Consider the following 18,153-nt stretch of genomic DNA (forward strand, 5'->3'; position numbering starts at 1 on the left):
TGCAATCTGCTTCTTGTAGATATTAGTCTCATTTAAAACTTGGCACCAAAAATCATTTTCGGAATTTGACATTGGACTTACCGCTATCCGCTTCTCAGCCCCAGATATATTACCTGTTTTGAGGCATGGTAAAAATTTGATATATCAATATATTTTATTAGTAATAATTACATACTGTTTATAATATATATGTTTTTTGTATAGTAGTGTTGCAGTATCCACTCAGTATATTCGGGCGATCCACCCGAATCGCACGTATCGATTTTTATTTACAACAATGTGGACAGTTATTTTAGTGATAGTTTTAATATTCATAGTAATACTGTACTTGTTTAATTATTCAATCCACCATACCAGAGATGGGATTCTGTTTAATAAAATTCCAGGCCCAAAGCCTTTGCCAGTCATTGGGAATATATTAGATTTTTTCCATGGCCCAGGTATGATACATTTTTATTACAACGTTTTTATTAGGTCGTGTTCTTATTTGTCCGGTGGTTGTTTTATCCAGTAAATATTTTGCAATCGATTTTTAACTAACTTCCCGACCATATCAGAACACGATGTCAATGCATTCTTTTAATACTTTTAACCATCTTTAAGTAGAATTGAATTCATTTTCAGTTAATTCTGTTTTGTATGAAAAGTTATTTTGGAAGAAATCCGTAATCCAATCCACTATTGTTGGTTGCTAGGGGACTGGGGTCCTAACAACTAAATTATTAATAAGTTACTAGGGAAATCAATATGAAATATCAAATTGACATTTCAGTATTATTTCTATCAAGTACAATTTTTTTTGATCGTTTAAGCTAGTCAAGTCAAGTTCATATGATTCAACAGAAAATTTAAATACGTTGTAAGTATAAAAAAAGTTATTTTTATGTTGTAATTATTTATTATTAAATTTACACATATTAATAATTTAATATTACAGTTTTCACCAGTAGCATTACAATTATGCTCGTATCAATGGTATCGTCATCATTATCTCAGCCATTCCTAGATCCATTACTGATTGAAGCACTTTCCTGGCTGCCTCCACTTCACCTGGTCCTTCCGGATCGCGATACAGGTGTTTTTATTTCAGGCATTTATTTCTGGAATAAAATTGCAATGATTGGTTAGCGTGGATTGCTGTTTGACTTTTGAGTTATTATAGTCACATAGGTACAGAAAACAAACTTTACTTTAACTATAGCGTCAACGCTTTTGTTCAGGGTGCCCTAGAAGTTTCAGGAAAATGGATAGTGAATTAATTCGTTTATTTTATATTTTCAGTTCCACTTTTTTATCAAGCTAGAAACTACAGCAATAAATTCAAGAATATTTCCGCACAGACTGGTGGAAATATACGTATGGTGAATGTATCCAACCCAGAAGATATCGAGGTATGAATACATATACCTATGAAATTTTTTGTCATTTGCTTAGCCCACATTCCATGGAAAGGTCAAAAATGATAATTTGGGGGTAGTTTTGAGCAATCTGTAGAATTTGTGCGATATATGTAGGTATAGGCTTATATGTTATGTCTAATTATATCATAATATCTACTTTAATTTTAGAAATCAACATTTCATAAACATATAAAATATGTTTAATACTTATTATTGCAAACTTTAAAGTTTTAAATTAAGAATAAAGCTTTATTTTGGTACCTACATCAAATTTAATGTACCTACGTTGTTATATAACTTTCGTTATTAATTGGCATTTACTGTTCACGTGATAGAAATCCATTACAATGGTTTTGAAACATTTTTTTTATAAATTCTCTTTGTTTGAGTTGTTTGTGTTGACAACTAAAAATGGGTTTATAACCTGAAACAGCTGTCAACATAAATAACTCAGATAAAGTAGAACTAATGAAAAGCTTTGTTTCAATACCATTATAATGAGTTTCGTTGAATGGGAAAATACTAATACAGGTTAGTATATAAATAACTCTCGCTAGATACTTCAATGATACGTTTGACGTAATATCTCTAATCAAACAATTTTATCAAAATTTCTGATTCATTGCATGCACAAAATATGTCATTTTAAATCTTTTTTACTATATTACCATTCACAAAATGTCAATATCGTTACCGGCATTATATCAAAAACTCGGCGCTTCGCGCCTCGTAGTGTGGGGGGGGGACTCCCCCCTTGGGCCCCTCAGATGATGGTTACTTAAACCCTGACAGCTAAAATTATTAAATATGGAACATGCTTTGCCTACCGATTCTCTGAATGCTGGTTGTCCAAATTCGAAAGAAATTCAAGGAAAAAAGAAAAAAAGAAAAGAGAATTCTCAGTAAAATCTTTTATTTTCCTATAATCTATAATCCTCATAATTTACCTACATACAAAGAGATAAGCATACATTTAAGTTTTTAAAAAATGTTGTACCAGTTGTACCAGTTTTAGTAAATTTTTGTCAAATTTACTACAAAATTTATTCTGGCTGTTGGTCCTCTTTTTTTCTTCTTTTAAATCTGTCTTCAATGGGTTAGCCTAGTAATTTTTTTTGAAGAAATGAGAATTCTTGATAATTCAAGATTTGAGATTGGCCTTCTCTTATTGTTTCTCGAGAATTCTCGATCAACCTCTAGTATCACCATCCAAGAACTTGTGGGTTAGGTGGGAATAAGCCTTGCGGAGTGTCCGGAAAACTGTTGAGTTGATGACGGAACCGCTAGAAGAAGTGCACTCCCAAGCAGACTATTTCGAAGAGGATTAAGGTTTCAGACCTCGGAAAGGTCGGATACTTTTCAGACAGAACATATCTCATATAATTTAAGCTGTGGCCAATTCAATAAATTATAATATTATGTAAATAAATTATAATGTTGAATTAAAATCAATTTTATTTTATAGATTTTGCTGTCAAGTCCTAAGTACATTAAAAAAGGTATACTGTATAATTTCCTTCATCCCTGGTTACATGAAGGACTCCTAACTAGTTCAGGTTATTATTTTTTCACCATTTTTAAATAAAATAATTCACTTTACCTACTAACATTGGTATTGACAATAATAGATACTGGGATGAGACCATGGGAGACTTTTTAATAAATAAAAATACAAGCTTTTTTTTATTTAAAGTCAAAAATAAACGTACAATTAGAAAAAAACATTACAAAATTTGAATTCGTTAAAGGATCCCATCTTATTACACACTATTTTATGGTCATATTTATTATTAACATCTAATTCAGGGTTGGTGAACCTTTTTACGTACGCGTGCCAAAATTTCACAAATATTGTTTTTTGACTGTCTGACGTGCCGAGCAGTTTTCCATGGAGGAAAAAACATTAAAAGTCTTATCAAAAAAATGATGATGTTCTAGATATCACTTACAGAAAATACACACATACACATATAACTTGTATCATTTTTTTTAGTTAAGTACCAAATTTGAAACTGTCTGCCAGAATTACTACAGTTTGTGTTTCTTATTTGTCATCTTTTGTGGGTATAAATGAAATTTTTAACATATTTATTAGTTTGCTGCTTCACCTACGTACAAATCGACACCAGAATTGCTCAGATCAGATGAGGCATTCTCCCGCTGCAGTGGTCTCAAGCATTGTAAATCGGTTAAAATTAGAGGTTTGCGGCGCGGCATCCCCCGCCGCCTGATGAGGTCAATGCGATAATATTATATGTGACGCATAAAGCCTTACGACATATGCAATTATATATTTACATTAAACGTGCCTGCTATTTTTTATACAATGAGATCTGTCATTTTTATTATTATAGGTATTTTCTATTTTCAAACTCGTACCATAGGTTCCCTCCAATGCATAGAAAAGATTTTTGACTAATTCATATATTTTTTTAATAGTTATGTTTACTGTACAGTTTTCGTACAGACAACGAAAAATTTAGGCACAGTTATACCAACGTATTGCCACTTTGGTGGACTTTTCCACCATAATTTTTGCATTGAAGAATATATTGATATAATTTTTGGATATCATTTTGCAGGTGAAAAATGGCAAAAAAGGCGAAAGATTTTGACTCCTGCTTTTCATTTCAATATCCTCAAAGGATTTTGTAAAACCTTCAGTGAACAAAGTGAGCGGGTGGTGCAGAAAATAAGAAATGAAATCGATAGAAACCAGGCTAACGTTGTACCGCTTGTCACTCAATATACTCTCAATACAATCAGTGGTAAGAATTCAAATTATTATAATATAATACAATTACGGTATCTTTTCATGGTTCTTTGACTTCACTGTTTAGGGTTGTAACCTCAACGATTATTTGGAATTCTTCAATAGTCAAATGAACCTTCCTCTTCGTCCACTGACTTTGTGGTCTCTCCAAACTGTCAGCACTCTCGTGTCAATGCGATCAAGAGATCCGAGTATATTGTGTCATACAATTTTAACATCGAGTGCTTATTCTGGATACTATGTAGTTCCATTCAGAATAGAGGCTCGGCACTTAACACGCCGTTTTTTTTTTGAAATTTAGGAAATTTTGCCTTGTATAATGTTACAATGGCCGACCGGTAAGATCGAAGGCCAGAATGAATTGAGAAAAGTTCTACAATTATATTTTTGACGGTAGATGAGGTGGAGGAGATAGAACATGACCCCCACATCCTGAAGCGGGCCTCTAGGCCAGGATCATTGTCGGGCGCCCCTACCTATCTCTAATGTTAAAAACAGACGCTCTACAGAAACGTTTCCCAAATGGTATTCCAGGTAAAATTAAGGGCATTCAGCGAATCTTTAACGATTTTTTGTATTTGTCAATAAATTCATTTGTGTTATGAAGTTTTCGAATATCGACACACAATTTTCAAAATTTGCATCACACAAACACATATTTTAAAATGGTAATATTCTTAAAGTACAATAGACTTTTTTATCATTAGAGCGAATTTGTGATGACGTGTGCCCCTTGTGGGGGCCATGAGATAGATGGAAAGTTTATTGGTCGTTATAAGAATACACGAATACAACTCGTGACAATAATAGTGCGTCTCGTGACGGACTAGATGAGTTGAGTCCTTCACTCGACATTGTCAAGCGTCGTTCCACTCGAATCAAGTCTCTTAGTTCATTATTATAATCAATCTCGTGATCACATCGATCTCACCAGTACATCATTACCTGCGATTACAATCTCACGTTATCATCATTATTGTTGTATTCAGTGTATTCTTGTAACGATCAATAAACTCTCATCCAAACATCCACGCAACAACAACCTTCTATCTACTCCACCTCATCTACCGCCAAAGTGGTGACCCCGACATGATAACGACAACGACAGCTAAATATTGAAAAAAATGAAGAAATCTTCCTGACTGAAGTCGATACTAATAATAGAATTGGAGTATCTGTCTGTTTGTCGTGTTTGTCTACTTCTTTAGTTGTAACCAGTGGCGGCTCGTCCATATGCATTGCGGAACTGCAGCACCCCCAAGCAATTTGAGAAAATGTAATATTATAATATACATAAATTATTAATTATTATTTAAGCATGTATTAAGCTCACCCGCGTACTGATACATCCAATAATTAATTATCATACACTGATAACAGAAAGTAACCATATTTACGATTTTATGCAGTACCGTTTTCAATCAATATGCTCGAGTGGGCGAAGGAGGGGAGCGGGGCTCGCAGTTGGAAGCTCGATCTGTACTGCCGGTTCAACAGTATTAGGAAAATTTTTGGTGCTTCAGTCCGCATTCATATCAATTTCGTTGTCAAGCTGCATGACTATTTATTTACTAATATGAAAAATTTGATTATTTTAAGAGACGGCAATGGGCAAGAGTATGGACTCCAAATCAAACACAATTGAGGATTACAAAAAAGCCGTTTATGAATTCGGAAAGTCCGGAGCATATCGGTTGGTAAGATTATGGCTTTTTCCTGACTTCGCTTTCGGATTGACTTCCATGGGAAGACAACAAGTCAAAACAGTATCCAAGCTTCACAAATTTACAACAGACGTGATCCAAGACCGTCGGGAAACTGTATCGTTTGCCGAGTTGGAAGGAATGGACAGTGGAAACTACTGTACCAACAATGACGTGAAGGGAACCAAAAGACGACTGGCCATGTTGGATTTGCTACTGTTGGCTGAATCCAAAGGAAGTATCGATAAACTGGGCGTCTGTGAAGAAGTGGATACATTTATGTTTGTGGTAATTTTGAAAAAGTAAATATTTGTGATGTTAAAATTGGTAGTTTTGAAGCGGGTATGGATTCGTCCATAAATGACGTCACACCTTTTTCGGCATCTCTAGAGCAGTGGTTCTCATGTGCGGCCACCAGCGCTTTACTGAATAATATTTCAAAAATTTATTTATAAAATTATGAAATTGGTTGACTACACGTGACTGGTCTTAAATTTCTTTCCATACTCAAATGATCCATAATGTGTTTTTGTAATGAGATCATGTGTGAAATAGTCCGTTCTGAGAATAAAGCCAATTCAAAGAATTGGCAAAATTGCTTTTATTAATATTGTCGATTTTTCCTACTACCGTATACTGTGAAAGATCATTCAGTGTAATGCACTTCATGAAACTCAAATATCGAAGCCAGTTACTAACAGATGTAAACTTAGAAGCAGCCATGCGGCTCGCATTGGAAAAAGGGAGTATTGAGGAATTTCCATTTGCAATATTTTTAAATAAATAGATTTGTACTAACATGTTCAAATGTCTTTTATTAAATGGACTTGTTTAGAAATAAATTGATCCAATTTTTATTAAGTAAATACAATTTAGCTTTAATTTTTTCAATCACAACAAAAATGAAATTTGGTGCAGCCACCAGACGTTTCCATAGAACTGTCAATGTCAATTGTGCGGCCACAGTTAAATTTTACGTGAGAACCACTGCTCTAGAGCCGCCCTCCTACCAACGTCCTATTGTGTCAATTGGTTTTACCCTGCTGCGGTGACGCCAACCGTACTATAATTATAGTACAATACTATGAGTTAAATTCCGCGAAAAATTTAAAATACTATAATTTTATATTTTATTTATTTATTACTAAGTAGAGGTGAATTTAATATTTAAGACGGTCAATAACACCAATATAATATTTGTTATCCGATAGAATTTGCTTTATATGGCTACCCATTGGCCGATATAAATAGTCAGTATTGTCAGTTATTTTAATTAAATTTTATTGTATATAATCTTTTAGTTTAAACTATTATTTTTGAGAACAAAAAGTTACACAAAACCGTCTTATAAATTTGTACTGAGTCTACATTTATTATATAATACAATATGTGAATATCATTTGATCTAATTTTATACGAGGTAATCAGGCAAAGAGGTGAATCAGTGCAGTGAAAAGTGAAAACGTGCATAGTTATTAAACGTATAAGTATCCCAATAGAAGGACGACCCTTATGAAATTTTATTAAATTTTGTGAGCTCTTTTGTTTTGGTCAATCGACACTATTGAATCAAAGATACCTAGCTATAATTTGATGGTCAGTTTTATAAATTTTTCACTACGGGTTCTCTATTGGTTTGTTTTTTATAATAAAACTACCGGTTTTGCATGCGTATAAAATAAATTGACCAAAGATTATGTGTGTAATAATTAATGTTATTAAAATTATGGGCTATCAATTATAAATTAAGCGTTTTTTTTATTACATGTTTCAGGGCCACGATACAACTGCTGCGGCATTATCCTTTGCTCTCTTGCTGTTGGCAAATAACAGAGACGCACAAGTAAGAATCATTATTTTTGTCACTTATAGAACTAAGAATATTTAATTTCGCTCATTGGATAATATAATCGATGACATTAACTGAACATGAACACTGACATGAACTGGGACAACTGGACGCCAGGACAAGTGGGCGCCGCACTGTCGAATGAAATAAACAGACGTTCGCACGATTTGATACAGAAATTAGATGAGGAAGTACAGTACGTTTCTATCTACTAATTAGTAGTTTAAATTCATTTTGCTCTTAACATAATGTTTTTTATTACGGATTGAGAATTATTATGCCTGACGCTTCATATAAAAAATAAAATAACTCTCCCATTGTTGGAACTTAAACATATGCACAATTAAATCATTATTTACGTGTGCATATTCAAATTCTCACCAAGTATTAAATAATAAACTAATAATATAATAAGTATTAAATATATATTTTAAAAGTAGTACCTATATATAATTCACGAACCTCTCTTTATTTTATTTTCGAATTTGCGCCGAATTGTCCTAGACCCATTCTAGCCATTATAGTGGAAACATTTAACATTGAATATGCGCATAAGCGATTTTTCATAATGCGCAGTGATTTTGCAAAGCTAGTATAATTATTATTACTGTCGCTATTTTCGACTTTACTTGTCTTGATTACACGTTTTCTCGGGTTTTGAAAAACATCATAGAAGACAAAAGGTTAAAACTGAATAAAGTTTAAAACAAAATATGAAGGATGCGGGCGGAACGCAAAGTAACTCCGGTCCACTGCCGCATTTAGCTTGGGGGCGTAGTTTGGAGATCCCTTAGTAGACTCTAAAGCGCGAAACAAAATGAGGTGCATGTCGCCTACTGTCACGCTGTCGCGGCGACAAATTTAGTGTATGGTTTCGTCATTTTGCAGATTTTGAACCATCACTATCTCTGTAAATTCACTGAAGAATGACACTGATGAATAGTGCCAACTATAATGTATGTATTAGTAATTTGAATTATTATTAATTATTTATGCTAATTTCAATTTATTTTAACAGTTTCCACGTGTGCATACGTTAAGTTAAAATTACTTGCGACATGACATCCATAGATAATATTTTGAACAGAACCCAACCTGCAGACCATAGATAATAAACAACATTCTTATAGAAAATACATAGTGTCAACCGCTAAAAACAAAAAAACGTGATTTTGACATGACAGTCGAAAAGTGTAGGCATGTAGAAGATGATAAAAATGTTCATTGAGTCATGCAGTGCAGTTCAACGTGATGTGACCTCATTATTGTTCTGGTGATTCCGGCAGATTTTGCCAACAACTGACAATATTAGTTTAAAGGTTCAAAATGTGCTACGGGATGGGAGCATCAGTCTGATAACGTTTTAAACACCAAGAAAAACGACGTTACACACTTTTTTTCCCGTAGCGGCAGCTCACTGTGACGTCACGTGATAATCCGCGACATGCACCTCAATTTGGTTCGCGCTTAATCGTCTAACCTAAAGCTGAGACTTTTGTTAACCAGTAATTCTAAAAATTTATTAATTTTACTTGGTCAACGAAACTGCACTCCTGCGCAAAACACAATGGGGCGATCGAGTAAAGTGTAAATACTTTATCAGGAACTTGCAGCGGCAGAAATAAGTGAAATCGTCGGCGACTCAACTGCCCCAATAACCATCGAGGATCTGCACAAGATGAAGTACCTGGAAAGGTGCATCAAAGAAGCGCTACGTCTATACCCAAGTGTTCCGTTTATTTCTCGAGAAATACAAGAAGAAGTGCAGCTAAGTATGTTAATAAGATTCAATCTAATTATAAATAATAAATGCAAACAAAATTTTTAAGAATTGTTTTAATTGCAAAGATGTTAAAGGAATTCTTCTTTAGAAAACGGACTCGATAAATTTGTCATTTAAGGCGGGACGTGCGCCGCGTAGGTTAAAATGGAGTTTTATGCTATTGTCAAAGCATGATCCTGGACATTCCTTAAACGTTGTAGATAATCTATTTATATAATTTTGAACCCTTATTCTCCTATAATTCTATAATAATATATTTAAAAAAAATAATTTTCGGTAAGGTATATGTTCAAACACGCGCGTTAACATGATCTTACTCCCTACTTCATTTATTGTTTGTAAATTTATGGCTACGGCCGTATGTTGTAGCTGGGAAATGCCAATAGAAATGGCGTATTTCCATACCTTATTCTTAGGTCAATAATTATTATAATAATGTTTATCACATTTGAATGGTCAAAAACATAGCTTATAATCAGTATCTTTAGAATTATGTTCAAATGTGTAAATCTTGCCTATTTTTTGAATAATAAAATGCCTAATTCTTGTCAAATTTGGGATCACAAAGATTATAAAATATATTTTTTTATCGTAAATATGTCATTATATAATGTTAACATTAATTTTACTAATGGTTTTGTAAATGCATTTAAAAATTAATAAATCTAAAAAATATTAACACCACTGCACATGGATGTACTGAAATATGACTATATTCTAAAACATTAGAGCGAGAGGTTTAAAAGAATACTATTTTATGTAATAAAAATACTTTATGCAGTCATCAAATGTTTAAAATAAATATAAAAGATAACAAGGCTTCAAAATTATATGAATAGATTATCTACAACGTTTAAGGACTGTCCAGAATCATGCTTTGAAAATAGCATAAAATCTCCATTTTGACCTACGCTGAACATGTGGGCCGTTAAAAGGCGGCCTGCAATATAGAATAAAGTTTTACCTAATGTATACCATAATAATGTTTAAAGATTTTTATTTTAATAAAAAAACTTTTATTTTTGATTATCGTTCACGCTTGGTCGAGCGAGCTATTTTCACGTCTCATGTACCTAACAAAATATTACCTAAATACACATGGTTCTTTTTTGAACTGACAGATTGATAAAATAGTACATTATTGAGATTGGTATGTACGTAGATAATTTATTTTGAGATCACTGATTTAATTATTATTGTATTTTTTTCAGAGGACTACCTGGTCCCTGCAAACACCTTTTACCACATACACATCTTTGACTTGCATAGAAGCGCAAGCATTTACCCAGCTCCCGATGTGTTCGATCCCGACAGATTTTTACTGGAAAATTGTTCAAAGCGGCACCCGTTTGCGTACATTCCATTTAGTGCTGGCCCAAGAAACTGCATAGGTAAGAAATTTCAACACATATTCCTCTTTTATACTGTGTCCTTGTGTCAGTGACGTCCTGTGGGGGTAGGCAGATTGAGCGTCGCTTGGGGGCGGCAGTTACTCGAAGGGCGGCAAATCGAGGAGAATCATTTGCAGCGCTCGAAATGGAATATTTTACGAACCGGAGCGTTCAATAATTTTACGAAAATATTAACATAGTTATATAATTGCATGTGTATTTTATAAAAATAAGTGTGTTAGATTTTTACATTATATGGAAAATCTAGCTGAGACGGTCAAATTAATATATCCACGAGACGGAGCGATAATTTTGGGGATGTTACGAACCGGAACGGCGCTCCGGTCCATTTCGAGCCCTGATCATTTGGGATACATAGAAATAGCTACATAAATTTAGTAATAACGAAAACACGTTTCCATTAAAAAATTCAGCTCACTGGTTTTGTCGGGTTCGCGATATCTAGTTTACTTCCGTTGCCCTGCGACATCCTTGGTGACTAGAAACGACACGTGCAGATTTGCGAATAATTACAGTCTGATATTTTGTTAATAATGTATCCATACAATTTCTTAGATATTGGACTCACGAAAGGATGATAAAAATACTGTAAGTATAAAAAATGGGGCGGAATTTTGGCCCTGCCTAGAGGCGGCATTTTATCTAGGGTAGTATCTAGGGTAGTACCTACCCACTATCGACTGGGACTAGTGACTTGATCAAATTAATTGAATTAAAATCCATTGTCGTACATTTGAATCGTTTTAGCGACCCGAAATTTGCCTTTCGGCGTCTTTAGGCACATTTATGTGCTATTGGTAAATATCAGGGAACACGGAATTAAGTAAATATAGACGGTGCCATATTCTGTTATACGGTGCAGTGGCGGGCTTGGCGACTTGGAGGCCCGAAGCACTGACTGATTTTGAGGCCCCACGATAAAAAATAAAATGAAAATATAACGTAACTAGTAAAATATCAATCTCTAGAGTCGCATTCTGTAGCTAAAAATAATTATTAATGATGATGTCAGTAATGCCACCGGAACGCACCGCAGCGCCGTTCCAGTTCATAATCCCCAAAAATTATCGCTCCGCTCGTGAAAAAATCATTTGACCGTCTGAGCTAAAATAGGTTAATATTTTCGTAAAACTATTGAGCGCTCCGGTTTGTAAAATTTTCCATTTCAAGCGCTGGCGTGATGAATGATGACATTAATGACACATATCATTAGTGGTTTATTTTTTTGTGCACAAGTAGGTACGTACGTAGGTATTTGTTTGAGTGGTTGGCCCAATATGCCCCTTTGAAATTAGTTGCATACATTTCATTATGCGTTGGGTAATATTTTAATCAATGCGTGAGAAATGCGCATATTTTCAGAATTTTGATATAATTTAGTAATAAAAAACCGTATGACTGTCTGTTGCTTAACATTGTTTAAATATTATTTTCAGATCCTCTTATATTTTTTGTTAACTTCGTGACGTCATATTTTCTCTGACCCCCCCCCCCCCCCTTCTCCCTCCATCAAAATTATCACATTGTATCATATCCTAGAGCGTAACCTCATAATGAACGAATAAAAATATGTTTTATTCAGTTAGATACAAAAAAAAATAAGAACTGAAAAATATATTAAAATATACCTGTGTGCCTACGTATGTTGCCTATTACTGAAGGATGATCTCATAATCAATGTAATGCGTAGGTATTTATATAATTCAAAATGTTAAAATATGCACATAACATAATATTCCAGAATCAACGATGATTATCTTAAATTTGTTTGATTCAGGTCAATATGGTATGGCATAGTGCAGTGATGGCGAACCTATGGCACCCGAGATGATTTTGCATTTCACATGATTGTTTCATTTTGAAGAGAAAAGAAAATTATTATATATTACCTATTTAAAAAAAATATAAGTACCTAATAAAGTTTTACAAAAAAATAATACAACTAAGTAGGTACTAATATAAGTAATATAATATTAAAAATAATGATGACATAGCCATGCATATTTTTTTCGGTATTTAATATTATGAATCGACGAATTCATACATAAATAACAAATCGCAATGTATAAAAAAACATCAGGCAAATCATTTTCAAGAATAATCATTATGTTTAATGTAAGTATACAATTGCATAGGTCGGTCCTTAGGATCGGGCAATTAAAAAATTAAAATATTCAATCAACAAACCTTATGAAACTAATTATTGGCAGTCATTCAAATATAATAACTATTTGTTATTTTGCCTAAAATATAATCTCTAAAAATGGAAAATCGTTCAGTGATGGAGAATATAATATGAAAGAAGAGTGGTTTAAATGCTTCCACGACAATTTATAAACAAGGAAAAAAATATTTAAAGAATAAAAGATATGCCTTCGGCTAGAAATGTGGTGAAATATAGAATATCAAGAACTAAATTGTAATTTTTAAATTTTTTTAATGGAATTCTTAAAAACTATTTTTTTATAAAACTTTTAACGTACGTAAAAAGGTTCGCCAACCCCGGTATAGTGGGTTACAGTCATTTTATTATCTGTTCTGTGGTTACAGTCATCCAGCCTTTAATAAACCTTGTTTATGTGTTAGTGATATCAGTAATACGTACACTTAGCAAAAAATTACGCACGCTGATTGGCTACTACTAACTTTCTTAAGACAATAATATGAATTAGTTTTTTCTAAAAAGCCACGTCATAAGGATTTCAAAATAGATTTCATTCTTGCAGGACATATTATGTTTTATATTATGAATGTTTAATTACTAAATAAAATACATTTTAATATTGTCTTTCTGAACATCCTATTACTAATACACAAACAAGGTTTATTAAAGGCTGAAATGGACTGTACATATTACTATAATTTAAACATTTGCTTTTGTAGGTCAAAAATATGCCATGCTGCAGGAAAAATCGGCACTTGCATCGATTTTACGTAATTTTATATTGGAACCAATTACGACTCCAGAAGATATTATATTTTCTGCTGATTTAGTATTGAGATGTAAGGATCCAATAATGATGAAATTCATCCCACGATAATTGGTAAGGGTTATTCAATTCTAATTTTTAAAACTTTTTTGTCAGTTAAAACCGTGTTATGTTACATAAATATAGTACCTAAAGCAAAATTGATTTTTTTCTTTTACATCAAAACGTAACGCCCGCGGCAGCAGAGAAAAACGTTCGGTTCCTTTGATTCGATCACTTTAACCTTGACTTTACAAATGGAAAGATCTTTTTACTGATCAGTTTACCTTGATGGTTGCCTTCGGACGGCTTTCTTGTAAATTTAGTTTTTAATAAGGATTTAATTTCATTTGAAATTTTTAATAAACAGTTTATAAAAGACCAATGAGATTCAGATAAGTAACTATGTATATTTTTTAATGATTGTATAGATTCACTGTAAATATCTGCGAACAAAGATCATAAGTCATTGTTAAAATCACTCTCTTCTTTTTTTCATTGTTTTTAATTAGATTCATATAACACATTTTAAGAAATAATTGTCAACTACCTAAATCACAGTGTTTTCTTTAACATCTGCATTATCACACTGTGTCATTGAAGATAACACTTGGCGTCCATATTATTCGTACCTATACTTACTTACATAAATTCATAATATTTTCGGCACCCCGACAAAACCGCCCGGATATTGCCTTCCACACATTGCCGCCAAATCAAATCTGCCCGTACCAGTGCTCGTCAATACCGCCCGGACAAATCGCCTAGACAAACCCGCCCGCAAAAAATACAAAAAATATGTAAAACAAGTGCTTTTTTGGTTTTTCGAACTGCGTTTCGATAGAAATTTATATACTTCAGTAAAATTAGTCTAATTTGAGATTTAATCCGTTGCAGCTGTTAGTAGAGTAATAACTTAAAATCATCATTTTTTAACACTTAGTACTAAAAACAAACAAAAATGCCGATAATACGTGTTTAATCCGATGTATAATATATTAATACTATAAAGTATATAGATAAAAACTTTTAAATCCAATTTTAAATAATTTATATTTTTTTATACTAGTCTTTATCTTTATTTCTATATACTTATCTTTATTCGCATGTTTTTTTATTTGTGTATCTAACATGTAATAGTATGTAAAAATAAAAATTGTCTCATTTCTAAATTGTTTTAGCGATGTCTGGGCGGCAAGGTTTTGTCGGGACCCCATTATTTTCACATGCCAAAAAATATTGAGAAACACTGCGGGCCTCACTAAATTAGTCTAGGTATATCAATGACATTAATGTCATTGATGTATATAGTCAGTTGAAAATGTCCCTTTGAGACGGAGGAAGCCGGTCCAATTTTTTTAAATAAAAAAGTGGAATAAGTACAAAAAAAAATGCTTTTTATTAAATTAATCAATTTTTACACTTTTTTTAAATTTATTTTTACTATTTTTTAGCGCGTGAAACGCATTGTTAGGTCAATAATTATTATAAAACAATCATTATTCGTAGGATGTTTATCACATTTGAATGGTCAAAGACATTGCTTATAATCAGTATCTATCTTTAGAATTATCTTCAAATGTGTTAATCGTGCCTATTTTTTGAATAATAAAATGCCTAATTCTTGTAAAATTTGGGATCACAGAGATTATAAAATATAATTTTCTATCTGTAAATGCGTTTAAAAATTAATAAATATAAAAATCATAACACCACTGCACATGGATGTACTGAAATATGACTATATTCTAAAACATCAGATCGAGAGGTTCAAAAGAATATTATTTTATGTAATAAAAATACTTTATGCAGTCATCAAATGTTTAAAATAAATATAAAGGATAATTAGGCTTCAAAATTACATAAATAGATAATCTACAACAAGGAATGTTCAGGCTGCTTTGAAAATACCATAAAATCTCCATTTTGACCTACGTTGGGCATGTGGGCCCTTAAGAGATTTAAAGTAGGTATTAATTATTCTCAAAGTATATAATGAAATCATTAACGCAGTAAACAATTATCACATATTTTTGTAATCACAATATAATAATCATTTAGCTTTCTCTGGTTAGGAAAAGTGCATTCATTGTTAACACTCCTGTTATTTAACAGATTCATCCATTAATTAGGTATATATTATGCATTGTCATTTCCTTGCCATATTATACAAACCTACTTCTATGCAATGGTGCTTTCTAAAATATTCATAACCGATTTATAAGTTATCATATTGACACAAGACTTAATAAAACAAATATTGTTCATTAATTTCACAGCAGTGAGGAGCTGAAGAATCACTGCACTGATTTTTTACTTTTCTACTGAGAAACCCAATTGAATGAGCTAATAGTAGATTACTGCCATACAGCGTGGGACTAATTAATTTTCTGTTTGTATAATATTTTATGCACGCAAACTTCTGTGGCGTTGCTGTCAGTAATAAGCAGTGGCGTGCTGTTTACAGATGCTATGAATGCAGTGCACTCGTTAGTTATTATATTGATTAATAAAAAGTATCCATAAGATTAAAAAAATGATTCAGTAAAAACCAAGGATATGAATATTAGCAAATTAATCTAGGTCATACTTAATATATCAGCAAGCGGTGTACGGTCAGCCCTAGATGCTGTAGATTTGGAGAATGTTAAGAAATATTGGAATAATGTAATGTTTTTATTGTGCCTTTTATTGTAAATTTTATTTAATTATACTTAACAATCTACATATATTATGTTATGAGTATTATGTAAATAATATATTTAGAATAAGTAATTCAGAATACTCCGCTGTACCATACACCAAGATTAAACTACCCTAAGATAATGTGTAGCAAATAGTAGGTAAATATTATTTTTTCCAGATGATTTCGGCTAGTGTATGGAAACAAGAAAATAAACATTGAAGAAACTTTTAAAATTTAAAATTTCATGTTTTAAAATTTTGAATCTTTTTTGTATATTCTTAATGATGTGCTAAACAATAAGATGTGATACTGTCTAGATTTTACACCGATAAAACAAAATAAGAATGCTTTTTTAGGTAGATAATCTTGAGGTATCCAGGGGACTGAAGGAAGTATTTTATATATTTGGGGAGAACTAGTATATTAGTGGTTCTATAATTATTGTTTTGTTGGTTTATATATATGTGGGAACTTATATTGTTTGATTTTAAACTTTTTGTCATTTATTTTGTTTTACTCTTTTATTATTATTATTATCGTTTCTCTATATAATTTGTTACTCTTCTCTATATAATTCTAAATGTAGTATTGTATGTAACTGTTTGTTTGCAGTAAAAAACCTTAAATTATATTTATCTAAATTTAAAAAAAAAGAAAATCTTGGTTAAAATCTCAGCATTATCCATCTAAATTAACGTTCATTTATTATTATATCAAATCAAACATCACTATTTCTCCTTATATCCATCCTTTTCCATACACTCTTGAAGTCTTTTCCTAGTTGCTTTTCGCAACAACATTGCTGAAATTGGCCTCCCGCCATGTCAGATCTGCAGCATGTAGGTCGCTTTTGTAGCAACGCCGCAGGGTGAGGCCAAACCCTTGAGGCTGTGCCATAAGGGTACAGAGTGTCACACTCTTTGGCGGCATCAGAAACACTTATCCTAGCCACGTAAAGGTCGTAAAGCGTCTCTTCATGATTACCTTAATCACCGAAGGCTGCCGTGTCAATAAGCTAAGATAATATCTTAGTGTATAATGACTGAAACGTCGAACTTCTCAGAAGGTAAATTAAATATGTCTTTATTCATTTATTCTATTTCTTAAAAAAGGTTTTAAACAGTTGAATGATTTAATATCAATAAATAAAAATAAACGTCACGGTTTATGGCTTTACGCTCTGAGCGAACAATGCGTCAGCCAAATAAATAACCGGCAATTGTGTTTTTTATTATATTGAATGTATTTGGGTTGTTTAGAAATAAATGCGGCTGTTTGTATTTTCGTAAAAGTTTGGCGATTCATTAAATTTTAAATGTGAAATTGTTAAAAATTAACTCGCCAACATTGTTATAAAATAGAAACTAGCATTTTTGTTTCTAGAGTCCTAATTTCGTGCGCCGATCATAAAGTGTGTAAAAAATGCTACACAAAACGCTGCTACCACAGGAACATTGGACTACCGTTTAAGAAGAATACAATGGCCTCATTGTAATCATGTGCAAACTGAAAATCCATTTGGATTGCAATCGCTTTGCGCTCATGAACGGAGTATTGTTCATAATACTGCTACATGTT

General features: G+C 32.5%; 1 protein-coding gene across 3 annotated transcripts; it reads left to right on the plus strand.

Annotated features, from left to right (window-relative positions):
- The first annotated feature begins 224 nt into the window (after positions 1-224).
- Positions 225-16,419, plus strand: LOC147072382 (cytochrome P450 4C1-like). Of its 3 annotated transcripts, none has more exons than XM_085947706.1 (10): positions 225-440; positions 1,282-1,391; positions 2,866-2,956; positions 3,983-4,168; positions 5,773-6,164; positions 7,651-7,719; positions 9,329-9,497; positions 10,720-10,899; positions 13,804-13,964; positions 16,169-16,419. In XM_085947706.1, the coding sequence occupies exons 1-9, from the start codon at positions 278-280 to the stop codon at positions 13,959-13,961; spliced, it is 1,518 nt and encodes a 505-aa protein (XP_085803832.1). In that variant the 5' UTR covers positions 225-277; the 3' UTR covers positions 13,962-13,964; positions 16,169-16,419. The 3 variants fall into 3 exon arrangements, with proteins under 3 accessions (XP_085803832.1, XP_085803833.1, XP_085803831.1); XM_085947707.1 differs by lacking the exon at positions 16,169-16,419 and adding an exon at positions 15,071-15,273; XM_085947705.1 differs by lacking the exon at positions 16,169-16,419 and having other exon boundaries at positions 13,804-15,024.
- The last annotated feature ends 1,734 nt before the right edge of the window (positions 16,420-18,153 follow it).

The sequence above is a fragment of the Rhyacophila brunnea genome, unplaced genomic scaffold (genome assembly GCF_057557595.1).
Source record: "Rhyacophila brunnea isolate RB1 unplaced genomic scaffold, BYU_Rbru_1.0 scaffold_2, whole genome shotgun sequence".
Classification (NCBI taxonomy): domain Eukaryota; kingdom Metazoa; phylum Arthropoda; class Insecta; order Trichoptera; family Rhyacophilidae; genus Rhyacophila; species Rhyacophila brunnea.